Raw genomic sequence first — 18,535 nt, 5'->3', positions numbered from 1 at the left:
AAGAGGAAAAGCTCAAAAAGAAGTTTAGAGTTTAAAAAAAGACGATTTTACAAGCAATCTACTTGAGTGTGGTGTTAATTTTGTCGTCGCCTGTGCAAATGACTTACTATTTTTCATGTAAATAAAATATTTGCGTAAAGAGATTTTTTTAAACGATGACCCCCCGTTTGTTCGAAAACCTGACATCCCAGGACAAAACGGCTGTAATTTTTGGATTCAGCACACCAAAAAAACGTAAGAATCAGTCAACTAAACCAAAACAGCTGTCCAAAATTTTTTTAGGCAGACCTGTGTTATTAATGAAAAAATATATTTCAAAAATTGTTGGTTTTTTTTACATTAAATACATTTATCAGAATGTAAATAATGTCTACTGTACATAAAATACATTTTTGCAGTTGGTTTCGATTGCAAACACATGTTCTAGCATGGATACACAGCCGTCATCACTAGTAATCAGCACCTACACCAGGCCTGTAGCTGGTGCAAGTGATAAGACTGCATGCCCCCAGCTTGAATTGGACGGATGTGCGTGCGCTCAAGCTTGGCCTTTACCGAACATTGACTATGTGCATACGTCGCATCCCTGCTCCGCCCTCAAAATCATAGGCAGTCAGAAGGGTCCTTTGCGCTTGAAGATGAATTGGACGTTGCTGTGTTCACTAGCGTATAATCTGCTCCTGAGCAGAGCGATTTTACAAAAAATACTGCAGGTATCTGCATTTTCATTCGTTAATGAATCAGGCCCACTATATATAAAATCAGTAAACATGACATGATGGGAATTGTAGTGTTTCAAGATTTGCCGAGTCAGAATAACACAAACCATGCTTAGAATCAATCTTTTAGTTTTAATTAAGTTTTGTTTATATTTAGTGTGCTGATTTGTTTCTTTCTTTTTAGTAAGTTTTCTAATTCATTTGTTTCCTGTTCTTGGACTTATTTAGATACTTCTTTAAAAATAATTTAATGTTTTTTTTTATATAAATGTATTAATTTAATAAGAATGAACAGATGGCTCAATATGAGCCACCTTGACCTTTGGTCAGATGCTCCCCCATGGCCTATAAACGGTGACCACAGCGAAGCAGGTCAGGCAGCTAAGCACTTTCACCAGCAGCTCTAGTGCTGCCGAGTAATGTATTCTTACCTTGGACACTCCACAGTAATGTGCCAGGGAAGTGTTTACATTAATAACATAACCTCCCTCCCACCTACTAGAAGTACCTCTGGTGTTTTGATTACAACTACCCACATTTTCCCCCTTTCTATTGATGTCACGGCTTCATAAATGTGTTGTTAACCTGATTGTGAACTGTTTTTTTTATCTGCGTGAAGATGATTAAGCTGAAATTTGTGGCCGACCAGCCTTTGCATGACATGCTTGGCCCTCAGCAGTGGTTTCCTTCTCTTCCCTTTTTTCACTGAATTTTAGTTTTCCTTGGAACATTTCTCATGTTCTCCTAAGTGCATCCAAACCAAAGGCAGAAAGCGCTTAGGATGAAGCAGAAGATGATCGGCTACTTGGAAGTCATCCACCGGTGAAATATATATTATCTGGTCATCGTGTCAGATTCCAGCTCTGTTTACTGAAAGGAGCTCATGATCTATTTAATAATGATGTGAAGAGACAAAATTCTGGCCTAAACGCTGGAAAGAGGCGCTTTCACCATTTTTGTTATTTAACAAAGGGTTAACGTCAGAGAAGTCAGAGATTTCTCCCACTGCTGGTGCCTACCACAATCCCCATAGAACACTATGGGGACAGCAGAATTAGTCAATTTATTAAACAGTCACAGACGTTACCTGTATTCTGCTTTGGGATCCAGATGAAGTCTCACCGGTTTTGCTGGATCCCTCACTGGTGAAAGCGCTGTATACATAGCACGTCCTTCATTGGCTGGCAGTGTTGGGCTGCAGGTGAGTGGCAAGAAATGTTCGGGGAGTGTCGTCTTTGTCGGGGCTCCCAGATAGAAAAATTTGATCCCCTTTTGCCGCAGAGAGAATCCGCAATTTACTAAGATAATATGAGCAGAGCAACTGGCAGCGGTAAGGGTAGCCAATCTCAGCTGTGCATGCGTGACCGTTCTTGTAATGGGTCTTTGTGTCTTTTCGGCAAACACGCTCCTCCCACTTTCTTTGTTTGCACATTTATTCTTTGTATACTAATTTTTAAAACACAGCTAAGTGTAAAGATTAACATTGTATTTTCTGAACCTTTCTTTGCCTACCAGTCAGCTATTAGATATATCCCCACATATGACAAGCCAGAGACTTAGAGGTATATTTACTAAACTGCGGGTTTGAAAAACTGGAGATGTTGTTTATAGCAACCAATCAGATTCTTGCTGTCATTTTGTAGCATGTACTAAATAAATGAAAGCTAGCATTTGATTGGTTGCTATAGGCAACGTCTCCAGTTTTTCAAACCCGCAGTTTAGAAAATATACCTCTTAGAGTTTTCACATTTATATTTAATTAATGAATACATATGTGTTAACTGCCTTTTTAAGGTGCTTTTGACTACAGTCTGTTCACCTGAATCTTCACCTCTTGCTTGTTTGGGATGTTTCTAATTTTGAAGTTGGTGGCAATAGATGAACCTGAGCCAATTCGATTATTGTAATCTTCACATGAGTTGTTCAGTTTGCCAATCTAATGGGAGGCAGTGACCTGTTCTCTCTTGTGGTTATATTTGTTAGAACAGTGTTGTATGTGACAGGGACAGTGACATGATGTGAGGAGGGGAATGAAGACAGGATTAAGCCACAGACTGAGAGTTATATAGTTGAAGGAGCAGGGTCGCCCAGCAGTACAGAGTATATCAGGAGATGAGTGATGTGTTAGTGAGGACAGGGCTGCATGTGACAGGGGCAGTGACATGACGTGAGGAGGGGAATGGAGGCAGCAGGAAGCCACAGACTGAGAGTTATATAGTGGAAGGAGCAGGGTCCTAGCAGCACAGACTATATTAGGAGATGAGTGATGTGTTAGTGAGGACAGGGCTGCATGTGACAGGGGCAGTGACATGATGTGAGGAGGGGAATGGAGGCAGCAGGAAACCACAGACTGAGAGTTATATAGTGGAAGGAGCAGGGTCCCAGCAGCACAGATTATATAAGGAGATGAGTGATGTATCAGTGAGTACAGGGCTGTATGTGACAGGGGCAGTGACATGATGTGAGGAGGGGAATGGAGGCAGCAGGAAGCCACAGACTGAGAGTTATATAGTGGAAGGAGCAGGGTCCCAGCAGCACAGACTATATTAGGAGATGAGTGATGTGTTAGTGAGGACAGGGCTGCATGTGACAGGGGCAGTGACATGATGTGAGGAGGGGAATGGAGGCAGCAGGAAACCACAGACTGAGAGTTATATAGTGGAAGAAGCAGGAGCCCCCAGAGGCACAGTATATCATGAGATACTTTTTTTTACTCTATTTTACATTGATAGTGTAATTGGAAGACCAAGCCTGGGCCCCCATTTCCACTGCGCATGTGTGAACCGACAGTTACGTATTCGCACAGCACTGTGCGCACTGGCGGAGCGTAAGACTCTTCAACGTCTGTTTCCCTCTAGCCCTCTACTAGATACAGCCCTGATGGATGGAGGGATGGCATACTCATCGCCGATGCTGGTAAATCCGACGCTGAGGACACCTACAAAAGAAAAATGATTTCAGAAGTCAACAAAAAAAATATACACAGACTTACCTGATCAGCGACTGTCCACATATCCGATCGTACCAGAACACTGACAGGAGCTTCTTCCGAATGCACAGGTGTCCGTCAGTGCGCCCTTAATGAATTTTTATTTAAAGCGTCAATCTCGGGACCCCTCTCTTAACAGTTAACCTGCGTGGACCCAAGATTGCCGCTTTAATTAAAAATTCATTAAGGGCACACTGACGGACACCTGTGCATTCGGAAGAAGCTCCTGTCGGATATGTGGACAGTCGCTCATCAGGTAAGTCTGTGTATATTTTTGTTGTTGTCTTCTGAAATCGTTTTTCTTTTGCAGGTGTCCTCAGCGTCGGATTTACAAGCATCGGTGAAGAGACTACCACTGGGATGGAGATTGTAGAGATAGACATTTAATAACATTCCTGCACCATTGCTTATTCCCATGAGTCACGATGTGTCCGGTGAGCTCTGGAATAAAGCAAAACTTGAGACACGTTAAACATTTCTCATGCTCTGCGTCTCACCATACGATCGCTGAATACTGTGGTAACAAATGTTCTGCCAACGAGATCAGTTTATTATTGACATTACGACAGGCTTGTCCTCACCCAGCCAACACTGTTTGCTTCCCACAAACCATATGGGCCATGAAAGAAAATGAATAGTGATCTAGATACAGTAAATACATTTTATTTTCCATCTCCTGGTGCCAAGGTGCCTTCATCATCTGATCTTCCTTCCAGGGGCTGAAGTGAGAAAGATTCTATTACATGTGGAATACACTCAGATAAACAAGGTTTTAACTAGAGATGCTCAGGCTCGGTTCCCCGAGAACCAAACACACCCGCAATTAGCAGATGCGAGTACCGAGCCGGCTCGGTACTTTCGCGCGTCCTCGGAATTGAAAACGAGGCAAAACGTCATTGTTACGTCATCAGATCTCGGATCTCGCGAACTTTGGATTCTATAGGTACCGCCCTCCACGGCGATCCAGCGCCATTTCACAGAGGGACACAGAAGGGGTAGCACAGTTCTTAGCAGTCTCTAGTGCAGTTGGGCAGCATCATAGGTAGAATAGAATGAGGAGGGATAGCAGTGTTCTTCAAAGTCTCCAGTGAGATTTAGGAGAGCTCCATTGCTAATTGTCATTGCTGAAATAGAAATAATAGGCCTGGCAGGCTTGGTCTTCTAAATCTGCAGTCACATTGTACTGTGCTATATAGGTAAAATACAAAGAGGAGAGCTCCATTGCTTCATTGCTAATTGCACCACTTTTCTTTTCTGCCACTGCTGTGTGCCAATGTTTCCTAGATGTGCTAGGAACTGCCGTGTGTGTGAGTCATTGCTCTGTCGCTTACCATCCAGCCAGGTCGCTGCAGTCTTTGTTCGAAAGTGTATGAAAATAATATTGTGACCTGTGAGGTGGCCAAAATTGAATGCAAATGACTTGTAATTAGTGTTATTGAGGTTAATAATAATGTAGGGGGGGGGGGGGGAAGCAAAAATATGTGATTTTTAAAAAAAAAAAATTGGAATTTTAGGAAAAAAAATCGGGATCCAAAACCAAAACACGCAGGGGCGGTTTTGACAAAACCAAAACACGAAGTTAATCCAGATCCAAAACCAAAACCAGAACACAGGGGTCAGTAAACATCTCTAGTTTTAACAGTCCTTAAATATGGAATAATTAACATAGTGCAGTTTGTCGTATCTGTCAGTCGGACAAACAGCGCATCATCAAATGTAATCCTAACATAGTAAACAACATCTGATTCTAGATGTTAAGTTTTGGGTGGAAATTTATGCAACCTACTGGTCAAGACAATGTTGGACTGGGAGTTAAAAACCATTCAACAGCCAGTCAACATTCATGTCCACCCTCCATTCTGTCATTCACTGGTCAGCTCATAGCTATCTGTCTATTGCCAAGTGTGTGAGTGCACACTCACACTGACTGTAACTCAAGAGTATATTATTCTAGTAAAACCAGGACGGGGGGGGGAATTAGGACTGGGAAGCACATTTTAACAAAGGTTATGTAGCCCTGATCAGCCTAGTAATAGCTTTATACACACCAGCAATTCTGCCAGAGTGGGCATCGGTCCTGAGACAAAACATGTGTCCCCTTGACGTACAGGTTAGGTCACAATGAATCTCTCTCTTGGCAAAACCTACTGAATAATATTAACTAACACACTGATTACTAATCATGTTTTAATAATATCATTTTACAAGTCCTTATACTCATATTCATTCTATTTTTAACAATAATCGGCATCATCATCATTATTTATTTATATAGCGCCAACATATTCCGTAGCGCTTTACAATTGGGGACAAACATAGTAAACTAATAAACAAGCTGGGTAAAACAGACAAAGAGATGAGAAGGCCCTGCTCGCAAGCTTACAATCTATGGGACAGTGGGAGTTTGATACATGAGGTTAAGTCTACAATTTGCATTTCGGCCCATCCAGGCTGCAAAGGTAAAAGTGACTCATAAGCTAAATGATCCTGTCACACAACAATGTTGGTCAGGGGGTAGTTGTCTTGTGTGAAATTGTGTAACGGGTGGTAATAGGGTAATGTACTGAGGTTAAGAGGGTGGTTGAGGAATATTATAAGCTTGTCTGAAGCTTATGTTGTAGACATAAGTATAAGGACATACAGTAGTATTAGAAACAAAACATTGGTCATGGAAACTGACTCCCTATGAGAAAAAGGTTGTACAGAGAACATTGAAATGTGTGTAGTGATGTCTGCTAAAGGTTGGATTTTGTGACATATGACGTTCTATAATATCAATAATATATACATTACAATTGTTAACCGTTTAATTAAAACTATGACTATATTTTTTTAGGTCCACCTGGACAAAAGGGAGACCAAGGTCATGAAGGAATGGAAGGAGAACCTGGTGTCCCTGGACTTCCTGGCTTAAGAGGTGATTATAATTTATTGATTTGATTTAGGATCCCCTTGTACCAATTTAGTGGGCATCCCATCCCAGGCCAATCACTACAATCTGTGATTACAGTTTTTACTCACTCTGTATATAGTTAATACAACTTATTTTTGGACAGGGACCGTGGCCAATCCAGTCACTGCCCACAATGCTTTTATGTCTTCTTGTGGCTTTTTGTCTGTGTTTCATGGTCATGTACACTGCATGGTCTTTGGAAACAGATTTGTAAAAGAATGTGCACCTAGTTTTGCTTATTGGTGGATGCTCTGTAAAATGCAAAGGGTGGAAGCAGTAAAAATGTCATATTAAAGCCCACCATATTTCCAGTTTAGGACCACTCACTTTACACATTTCAACTTTTCCATTTTCTCCTATAATACTTCTAGGTTTTGACCTCCTCTATCTCTTAAGTTAATCAGAAAAGGTAAAGGACACCGGGGTGTCTTTATTACATGTCTCTTTTGTGTTTGAAGCTTTTTATTACATAGGTTGAAGTGTACTTACAAATGTCCTTTCCCAAAGTGCAACTGAAAGGTGCAAAATATACCCTCTTATTAGCATGAGAATAAGACCCAATCTCCGAGAACTCAGAGGTGGCAGAGATTTCTTTTTACTGCGTGGAAAAGGCTGTGCAAAATGAAGTATTTTTTTCTGCACTGTTGCACAAAACTAGGATCACTTGAGTGCATAATCCACATTTAGCAAGGAACTCCTCCCATCAGACAGTGGAAACTTTTTCACCTCCATGACGCCCCCATTTTGAACCTCAAATTAATGTGCTGCAATTGCACAAATAGTAGACACGTCACATTACAAAAGAGCATTTGTGATGCAGCTTTACGTTTTTGTGGTTTGTAAATGACTCTCGTTATGGTCATTAAATTATAACAGTGTACTTTAAAATGTAAAACAAAAAACTTTTCAAGTTCAATGTCAAAGATGTGGGGTGTTCTTTACACCAGAATGGATAAAAAGGACAGGGAGGGATAATTTATCTGTGAGCAGCTTTCACTCCCGACCCTCTTTTCGATTTGTCTGTCACTCATCCTATGTCTGCCTGCATTATATTGCCACCACAATAGACCATAAACTAACCAAAACAATAGTGTTCCAGTTACCGATGTTATAGGTGGACCTACAATTCCTTGGTCTCTCCCCACTGAGCAATAACTTTATCCATTAGATCTGAGCATTTATTTATTTAGTTTAAACAGCGTTCGCTCTTTTCATTCAGCACCGTTGCTGACATCATAGATGGGGGGAGGTCATTTTTCTGGCATCAGCTGAATGAATTAGTTTATCGCTTTACACTTTTGTATTGTATTGTATTCTTCTGCCTCTAATGCACATTAAGCTGCACTTTTCATTTTTGGAGACTGCTCCATTTCTGGAGTGTAGGCATTCACTTTGATGCCTGCTGGGTGAATCTTTGAAGCGCAGAAAGGCAAAACCAAAGTGCTTTTCTGTGCGCATAGAGCTTCTTAAATTCATTGCAGAGTATTTTACACCGTATGAGCATGCAGAAGCCCCCGCCAGGCACCCCTCTATTTCAGTAAGGGCTTGTTTTTAATGTGCTTTACAGAGGGATTGCAAACTAGGGACATAGGATCAGTAGAAGGGTAGTGGAGGCAGGGCAACCATGTCCAGAATTTGCCCCAGGGTGCTTTAATTCTTTAATCTCCACTCACTGTCACAGTTAGTGCTGTTATTTACTACTTATGGGTTTTTTCCTAGAAATATATGTCCATAATGATTGTATCCTAATTTACTTACATTCCACTTTTTAAATTTGACTATATTATCATCCCTCTTCATTATTACCCCTCTCCTTTCATTGATCACTTAACATATCAATAGCCCTAAACAGCCAGTCTGTGTAATTCAGAATAATATGATGATCATTTCACTTTATTTACAATTTACAACTCATCCATCTGCACTGTGTAAAATTACAGTAATGCAGAAATGGCTTCCACATGTGAGAGTGGGGTTCTTCCTAGTATAAATCATTCTGTTCTTTCTGGCCAAGGCAGCTTTCATTCTGCTTGTGATTCATACTTAGGACTAGCAACCAGCAAAACTTTCAAAGCTGTTCTGCAAAATATTTGCCGTAACTTTGCATCTCCGCGAAACAACCTGTTTCACCGCAAAACTCTAGGGCCTATTTATTTTTGACCGCATTCCCCCCCTCCTCGTCAATTATCAACCCTTATCGCAACAGTACAGGATGATATCGAACTCAGAGTCAGTTTTGTTATTTAACTGTGTGGAGAGCACAACGCTCTCCCCTAATGTCCCCTAATGCCCTTCTGCTCCCCGGGAGGTTTCTGTTCTCCCTTAGCTCGCCTTAGGACCCTGCGTTACGTTTTGACAGGTGTACCGCCCCAGTCAAACTCCCCACCTGCCACTGTCCTTGGGTCAAGCTCGGAAAAGCTAAGCTTTATGAACCTTAATAAATTGTCCAAGTCCGTAGTTCCCATTGAGAATTTTGGGGACTGTGATATTCCTAAGGACTCAGCCTGATACAGGAGACATCTCTGATACCTCCTGCATTAGGCTTTTGTTTATTATCTAGGATACTAAAACATACCTAAACCATGAGAAAAACAGTCATGTCCATGGGGTTTAAGGCTTGATAAATAAGACCCTTATAGAAAATAATTAGAATAAAGTTATCAGTGACTCCTGTTCTATGAACAGATTTCACCACCAAATAAAGCAAAATTCTTGATACCATAAGTATATTTTTTTTACTACTGCCAAAAAAAACCAAAACGTTTCTATGTGATTTAACAATATTTTATCGCCATGGCAACTGAGCGGCTGATATGTAAGTCGGCCCCTAAGGATAACGATGTATAGGCGCTGCGCACACCCAAGTATATTAGTCTAGGAGCTCTGCCTTTTTACACTGTGTATTACTAGATAGAGCAGGCAGCATAAGTGCTAGATTCCTGAAACAGAATTGTTTTGTGTTAGTTGCCAACAGCATTCACAGAACAGATCAGTGTTCATGTGTCAGGAACTTAGATCTTATGCTGCCTGCCATGTGCAGGAAAATGTAGAGCCCATTATTCTTAGTTACACCATTTCCCCCTATTGTCAATTCTCATATAGTATTGCACAATACTTGTGCTCTATTATTAAGCCATGGCCACCTATCCAAGTTAGATGTACAGTCATGGTCAAAAGTTTTGAGAATGACACAAATATTAGTTTTCACAAAGTCTGCTGCCTCAGTTTTTATGATGGCAATTTGCATATACTCCAGAATGTCATGAAGAGTGAGCATATGAATTACAATTAATTTCAAAGTCCCTTTTTGCCATGACAATGAACTTTATCCCAAAAACATCATTTTAACTGCATTTCAGCCCTGCCACAAAAGGACCAGCTGACATCAGGTCAGTGGTTCTGTCGTTAACACAGTTGAGAATGTTGACGAGAACATGGCTGGAGATCACTGTGTCATGCTGATTGAGTTAGAATAACAGACTGGAAGCTTTAAAAGGAGGGTAGTGCTTGAAATCATTGTTCTTCTCCTGTTATCCATGGTTAACTGCAAGGAAACACATCCAGTCACCATTGCTTTGCACAAAAAGGGCTTCACAAGCAAGGATATTGCTGTTAGTAAGATTGCACCTAAATCAACCATTTATTGGATCATCAAGAACTTCAAGGAGAGAGGTTCAATAGTTGTGAAGAAGGCTTCAGGGCGCCCAAGAACGTCCAGCAAGCGGCAGGACTGTCTCCTAAAGTTGATTCAGCTGCGGGATTGGGTACCACCAGTGCAGAGCTTGCTCAGGAATAGCAGCAGGCAGGTGTGAGTGCATCTGCACACACAGTTAGGCGAAGATTTTTGGAGGATGGCCTGGTGACAAGAAGGCCAGCAAAGAAGCCACTTCTCTCCAGGAAAAACATCAGAGACAGACTAATATTCTGCAAAAGGTACAGCGATTGGACTGCTGAAGACTGTGGTAAAGTCATTTTCTGTGATGAATCCCTTTTCAGATTGTTTGGAGAATCTGGAAAAATGCTTGTCCGGAGAACAAAAGGTGAGTATTACCATCAGTCCTGTGTCATGCCAACAGTAAAGCATCCCGAGTCCATTCATGTGTGGGGTGCTTCTTAGCCAATGGAGTGGACTCACAATTTTACCTAATATCACAGCCATGAATAAAGAATGGTACCAAAACATTCTCCAAAAGCAACTTCTCCCAACCATCTAGTTTGGTGGCGAACAATGCCTTTTCCAGCATGATGGAGCACCTTGCCACAATGCAAAAGCTATAACTAAGTGGCTCGGGGATCAAAACATCAAACTTTTGGGTCCATTGCCAGGAAACTCCCCAGACCTTAATCCCATTGAGAACTTGTGGTAAATCCTCAAGAGGCGGGTGGACAACCAAAAAACCACAAGTTCTGACAAACTCCAAGCATTGATTAGGCAAGAATGGGCGGCCATCAGTCAGTATGTGGCCTAGAAGTTGAGTGACAGCATGCCAGGGCGAATTACAGAGGTCTTCAAAAAGAAGGGTCAACACTGCAAATATTGACTCTTTGCATATACTTAATATAATTGTCAATAAAAGCCTTTAACACTTATGAAATTCTTGTAATTTTACTTCAGTATACCAGAGCAACATCTGACAAAAAAGTCTAAACACACTAAAGCAGCAAACTTTGTGAAAACCAATACTTGTGTCATTCTCAAAACTTTTGACCATGACTGTATGATAGATTCATACATCATCACCATTTATTTATATAGCGCCACTGATTCCGCAGCGCTGTACAGAGAACTCATTCACATCAGTCCCTGCCCCATTGCAGCTTACAGTCTAAAAAATCTAACATACACACACACACACAGAAAGACAGACAGAGAGACTAGCGTCAATTTTGATAGCAGCCAATTAACCTACTAGTATGTTTTTGGAGTGTGGGAGGAAACCAAAGCACCCGGAGGAAACCCACGCAAACACGGGGAGAACATACAAACTCCACACAGATAAGGTCATGGTCCAGAATTGAACTCATGACCCCAGCGCTGTGAGGCAGAAGTGCTAACCACTTAGCCACTGTGCTACAGAGGGGTGTTTGGGACCTCAATCTCTATTTATTACTATGACCTGAGAGAAACACCAATACTGTGTGCTGTTTAGAGGATCTTGCTCCCTTCTATTATGTAACTCTTAGTCTGTAGCTTCATGCTTACCACCTTCTTCTCCATCATGGCATTGCCCCTGTCCTTCCAAACATAATCACATGATCTCACAAGATCATGCACACTGTTACAGCCGTCGTGACTCACTGCTCAGCTGCGTCCCGGACGTCTCTGGGACGTCACTTCCGGTATTCGCCCAGGCCGGTACTAAGGATGCGTCCCGGCATTAGGTGCAGCCAGGCGCGTGCGCATCTATCTGTTTAAATTTTTTTTTCAACCGGAGAATATTACCTCCTGCTGTGCTCCCCTGCTCCCACTGGCCAGTATGTGTATATAAGGCAGGTAAGGCTTAGCCTCCCTGCCGGTTATAGCACTAAGTACCCTGTCTGCTTGCGTGCTCCTGTTTATTGTATAAACCTTTGGATTGATTACTGTGTTTGACCTTCTGCCTGGAACCTGGACCTTGTGTGCTCGTTGTCCTGACCTTTGTTTTGTTACTCCGATCTCCTTGGATCACTGCCGGCCCTGACCATTTGCCTATAGCTGACCACGTTTCCTGCTTTAGACCTTAGACCTTTGGCTTGTCCCTTACTCCGCTTGTACCATCTCCCGCTATTTAGGGCGGCTTTACGTTCATAACCTTGTACTACATTGAGTGTAAGTCCTGGGGGCATCTGAGTACCTGTGAGCATGTTCAGCTCTACAGGAAAGGCGGCTGCTATAGGTGAAGACCTCTACAACTGGTTCTACAAGCTCATGATAATACTGTCAGCCGTAACACTTATTTCCTGAAATACTCTATGCTGCTGTGAAATACTAATGAACTGATTGGCTAAAGGTTGTTCTATCTCCACCTACTTCAAATCTGAGGACACCTTCTGGGTGACCTGAAGATGAAGATTGAATACAAAAGGCCCTGGTCAAACACACCTTAAAGTATAATTACAGAAGAAACTGTAAGTATCCTTAAGTGAACCCCAGTCCTCAAGGCTTACTTACTCGGAGTCTGGTGTTCTGGATATTGGGTGAGTGCCCAGAAGTCCAGTCCATGCCCACTGCTGATCCACTTGCTCCTGCATTTGGGGATACACAAAATATATTGAATGCTGGACTCCAGGTAAGTAAGTCTTAGGGAAAAGGGTTTACAATAGGAGATTTCACCCAAAACTGCAATTTCCATTTGGAGAGGGATTTTCATTTAAAAAGCATGACTCTGGTCTTATTTAATATAAAAAAAGAGAAAACCGCATCTCTTAAGTGTGTTTCTTTAAAACATGATATCTCTTTATAATATCCCTTAAGAATGCACATTAGCAGAGGTCAATGTGTTGTGACCCTGCATCGACAACAACAGCTGTGTCTATACCAAAGAACATATTCATTGTGACATCGTAAGTGTTCAGGAAAGGAGCTTTCCATGATCCCCAGCAATCCTCCAGAATAATATATGTTTGATTGATGTATTTTCACCAAATGTTTATGTAGGTTCCACAAACAGCCCGGCTAATAGCCCCATATGTAGTCTCTGGTAAATGATTGATGTTCTATTAATATTAGTTTAATTTGGAATTCTTTGATCTGTCACACAAAAAAACATTTATAAGTATTACCCCAATAGATCTATACAAGTATGTATATCCATATAGGAAGAGGACCAACATAATAATTGTAGATTAAGTTAACGTATAAGGTGGTTAAACGCACAAATCTAATTTTAATAGGTGAATTAATAAAATTAAACATGTTTAACATACTACTGTAAATATATATTTTATAACAGTAGGTCAAATCAAATATACAGATGGAAAGATGTTCTTTTTGATAGACCACGTGATCGGCCTGTCATTACCTTTTAACTGTTGTGTACCTCAAGACACACCCATAAAGAAGTGAGTCTAGTAATATGTTGCAGGTCTTCTTGAATTCGATTACTGTACGAGTTTCCACCACAGCTCTTGGTTGACTATTCTATGGATGTTAACCTGCTCTCTGTATTAAAAGTTGTGATGTTATACCAGTATGAGTAGTGTAGGTGAGATAATGTCTGGTTGGCATGGTAGAGAATTCCATAAGGTAGCCAGAGCTTGAAAGAAGTATTGAAGGTTGAGTGAGAGGTGGCTATCAGAGATGAAGTGAAGTGCAGTTCAGAAGTAAATCTAGGATGGTGTGAGGGAGAGTGTTTCCAGATTAAGTTTGAGATGTATGAAGTGGTGGTGTTATTGAGGTCTTTGCAGGTGAAAGTTAGTCATTTGAATTGGATTCTGTAGGAGATGGTGAGACAGTGTAAGGATTTGTAGACTGGTGCGGCAGATGTGAAGCAGTGAGAGAGGTAGATCAGTCTTGCCGGAACATTTTCAATAGATTGAAGTAAGGATAGATCTGTGTGGGAATGCCGTATAGGAGGTAGATGATGAGAATGAATAAGAATTTTGAGGTACATCTTGGGTAAGAATGTAGATGTAGATTTGGGTGTTGCCATCAAAGAGGTGGTACTGGAGACTGGTGGAGTGAAGTAGTTCTCCAGAAGAAGAGGTGTACAGTGAGAAAAGCAGATGGCCAAGATGGTAGAGACACGGAAAGAGAGGTTGTGTAGGTTGGAAATGAACCACAAAAGAACTGGCTTAAGTTCAATGGAGTGAATGGTGTGTATGAGAAGAGGGGGATAAATGGTGTCAAAACCAGCAGAGAGGCCCTGGACAATGAGTATGGGACAGTGGCCCTTAGACTTTGCTGTAAGTAGACTGTTGGTCACTTTTGAGAGTGCAGTCTCAGTTAAATGCTAGGGGGGAGTCTATGTTCATAATTAAACAATGTGTATCTCACCAGTAGCCTGTGAAGTACTGTCTAAGAACATAATACAACTTTTCTTGTTTGGATGGCGGATGTAAGTCTCAGCATTTCTTCCTATTCCACCTATTTATTTTAAGACCCAAACAGATTGGGACATATACTGTATATATAAAAATAATGAGAAGCATGAAAGATTAGAAAAATAGGCAAGAAACAAAGCCTAGAGGCACTCAAATCGTTTGAGTTTGAAATTTCATGGAATGTGGCTGGTTTGAGGGCCTAGAATTTGTTTGTGGTACAATTGTGATTTTTGGGAGTTCATTGTGGACCAGTGTGTCCCTGCCCTTGAATGCCGCAATTCGAGTTTTGATGTGCAAGTTATAGAAGTTAAAATACATTGTAAAATTGTACCTTTCTTGCTTACACAGCTATATTGTATATAATTTTCATTGTTTTTTATTTGAACAGTGTACCTTACTGTGTCCAGATTCAAAGTTCAAGTTCACCTTTCACATAGAAAAAAACATTAAAAATACTTTATAATGTAGCTATTTAAGCTCAAACATGTTTGAACTTGCTTGAACCTAGATCATCGTCCTCATTTATTTATATAGTGCCACTAATTTTGCAGCGCTGTACAGAGAACTCACTCACATCAGTCCCTGCCCCATTGGAGCTTACAGTCTAAACTTCCTAACACACACACACACACACACACACACACACACACACACACACACACACACACACACACACACACACACACAGACTAGGGTCTATTTGTAAGCAGCCAATTAACCTACCAGTATGTTTTTGTAGTGTGGGAGGAAACTGAAGCACCCAGAGGAAACCCACGTAAACACGGGGAGAACATACAAACTCGACACAGATAGGGCCATGGTCAGGAATCAAGCTCATGACCCCAGCGCTGTGAGGCAGAAGTGCTAACCACTAAGCCACCGCGCTGTCCAATTTGAACCCGTTCTCCTTGCTTGAATTTGGAGCAAATGTATTAGTCTTATCTTTGAAGTTTGAAAATTTATCCTGAATTTTCGAACCTTACAAGAACTAATTCAGCCAGCTGGTGGAGAACCACTTTGAATTTTTTTTTAGCTTCTCTAAAAAGGTCCCGGGCAAGCTGGCGCTTGTAGAATTGCATGCGTTGGCATAATGGCTTTCCTACGCTCTGATCAATCAGAGCAAAGCTGATCTGTAATGATTATAAGCTGACAGGCAGCTAAATAGCGTATCAGCATTTTTACTTCTTCCTCAATAGAGTCTTGCATTTGTTTGCCAGCCTAGCCTGTCATAGCCTCGAGCTGCTATCGGCTTGTTCAGGGGGACTCCATGTATTTACCCCCTCTTCCCAATTTTGCCTACCAGCCTTGGCTACAAACTGGTGGTAGGGAAACTTGTTTTTTTGGGGGTGGGGGGCATGCCTTTTTTGTTTAATATTGGTCTGCATATACTGTACATGCGTTCTCTTTGTGGGCATGCACAGTGCACATTTTCCTTATTTATGCTTCACAGTCAAAAAAACTGTAGGTAAAGTTATGAGACATGAGGACTAGTTAAGTGGCGGGTGTATAAAATCAATCTCATTGACATGATAAGATTCACCCCCACCCCGCAGTCGGTACCACCCTATTTATGTCTCCCCTTTCCTTTTAGGATGTAAGCTCTCAGGAGCACGGCCCTCTTTCCTTGTGTTCTCCTTCTACTATTCCATCACCCTCTGTACCTCTTGGCCTGCTTCCCTGGCTCTGTTTTCTTAACCTTAGGCCTACTTCTCGCTGGTTACTACCATCAATCTCACTCACTGTCCAGCAAATAATTTAATCTGCATTAACATGTTACCTGTATATTTATTCATTGAGTATGTCTGGTTTTTGTATTTTGTTCTTCATGTATAATGTAATGTGTTATTGATCACTGCTTTCTGAATGTGTCATGTACGGCACTGATGACCCTTTGTGGCGCCTTATAAATAAAAGATAATAATAATAATAATAATAATGGAAAGATGAGGTTAAGAATGTTTCAGTTTTTCTTAAGGAAATATTGCAGCCACGCAGAGATTGGTGAGAGACTAATTAGACGTTGTAATCAGTTCCAAAAATGAGGTTTGAAACTTGGAGGCCTAAGCACAGATGCAATGCGAAATTTTAGACCCCCACTACATTTTAAAAACGGACCCCACAGTTCGATGTCCACAATGCAGTGTCCTTGCTGTTGGCTAGTATACAAAGCAGAGTCCATTCTAGATTGTTGTAAAAACTGCTGGTGGTAAAAGCATAAAGCAGACCCCAATCCGGTGGCTAGTGTTAGGGATTGACTAAAGAGCAGTCTAAAGTTCTATTTGTAAGGAGCATGCCAATTGGGAAGAATGTTGCTGAAATGCTTTAACCTGTTGACACCTCATTATATATGTTCTCCACGTTGAATATATATGTTTTAAAGAGAACCTGGCAGGAGAGTAGAGAGTCTGGAGACATCGGTGCCTGAGGAGAGCAGCTGTTTATCCCTGTCTTTATAGTCTTGGCTCCTAGTCCCTCTCTCCGTGGACACCTGTTTGCTGGCACCTGAACTGAGACCACCAGAACTCCAAGCTGGATTCACAAACACCAGATTTTCTCCTGCAGCAAACCAGAGACAGATTGAATCCAGAGTGTAATGTTCCGTTCCTGTCCTGCCAATACACAAATCCTATCAGCTCCAGCTCCTCTAATGCTCAAACATTTATTGTATTTCCAAGTGTGTTTATTTAACACGTTGTAAATATGTCTGCGGCCGCTGCCATCGTCGGAGCACAGTTCGCCATAGCCCGCAGCACTCAGATGGAGATGGAAGACGCAATGGAGTTATATCGGCCTTTGAGTAAACACGCCGGTTGTTCCGTAAAACTATACAATAATCAGATGTCGCCTTCGCTGCTTCTCAGTGTGCACTTCATACCAGCCCTCCTTGCAAGGAGCAGAATGCAGTATAATTAATAACATTAATAAATTGCATTATCAATTAAATATTTTATATTTGCTTCATGTATCATTATTTTATCAAGTCATATTATTATTACTGCAAATATTGCCAACCCTATTTTTCTAGCATAGCTATTTTACTCTATCGCACAATGTGACCTACTTCCCCAATCACACAAGCTCCTGTTCATGTTTACACAGTGGCTCGGTGGTTAGCATTTCCCTGAGCCATGAGTTCGATTCCCAGGTGTGGAGTTTGTGTGTTCTCCCTGCGTGAGTTTCCTTCCACGGTTCAAAAACATAGTAGTGCTGGCTGCTGACCAAGTGAACTCTATTGTGAATGTTAGGGAATTTAGACTGTGAGCTCCAAAGGGGCAGGGACTGTAAATGACAACCAGCGCTGCGGAATTTAGTGGCGCTATATATAAATATACTTATAATAATGTTTCTTCAACAGAAGTTAGCAGCCAAGTTTAAATGTATTTCTCAGTAAACTATAATGATATGTTGTATAATTTTTTATTAGGCTACAAAGAAAAAAAATCCTTAGGCTGCCATAATTACTTTGGTCATACTTATAAACCCTTTGTAACTGTACTTCTTGTGCGTAAGATTTCAGGAGAAAGAGACGCAGCCTTAATTACTATGTCTTGCATAACTATCTAGCAATAGGAGTAGAACATATATAAAAATAATTTCTACAGTAATACTTTGCAGTCAGTTTCTCTGCCCATGTGTATAACTGGTACCTGAGACAGGGGATACAAGGTGCCGACCATAGTCGATCTCAGAGATAAGCCAGCCCTATCGTAAATAGACCCGTTAGTGTTCTTGGTGGAAACCAATGTAGAGATCTTGAAAGAAGTGATTGAAGTATTCTTTAAGTTAACCACAATACTTTTCTTAAAGGAAAATAATACATTGTTGCATACTTTATATGAAAATTGCATTTTG

The 18,535-nt window shown here is 41.1% G+C and overlaps 1 protein-coding gene across 1 annotated transcript in view; it reads left to right on the top strand.

Annotated features, from left to right (window-relative positions):
• SCARA5 (scavenger receptor class A member 5) overlaps positions 1 to 18,535 on the top strand; it is a 343,414-nt gene that overhangs the window by 169,939 nt on the left and 154,940 nt on the right. Inside the window, exon 5 of the mRNA XM_075201143.1 lies at positions 6,545 to 6,625. Coding sequence (XP_075057244.1) covers positions 6,545 to 6,625 — 81 coding nt within the window. The remainder of the gene's footprint in view (positions 1 to 6,544; positions 6,626 to 18,535) is intronic.

This window comes from Mixophyes fleayi, chromosome 3 (genome assembly GCF_038048845.1).
Source record: "Mixophyes fleayi isolate aMixFle1 chromosome 3, aMixFle1.hap1, whole genome shotgun sequence".
NCBI classification, from domain to species: domain Eukaryota; kingdom Metazoa; phylum Chordata; class Amphibia; order Anura; family Limnodynastidae; genus Mixophyes; species Mixophyes fleayi.
This window is presented reverse-complemented; position numbering and strand designations above follow the sequence as displayed.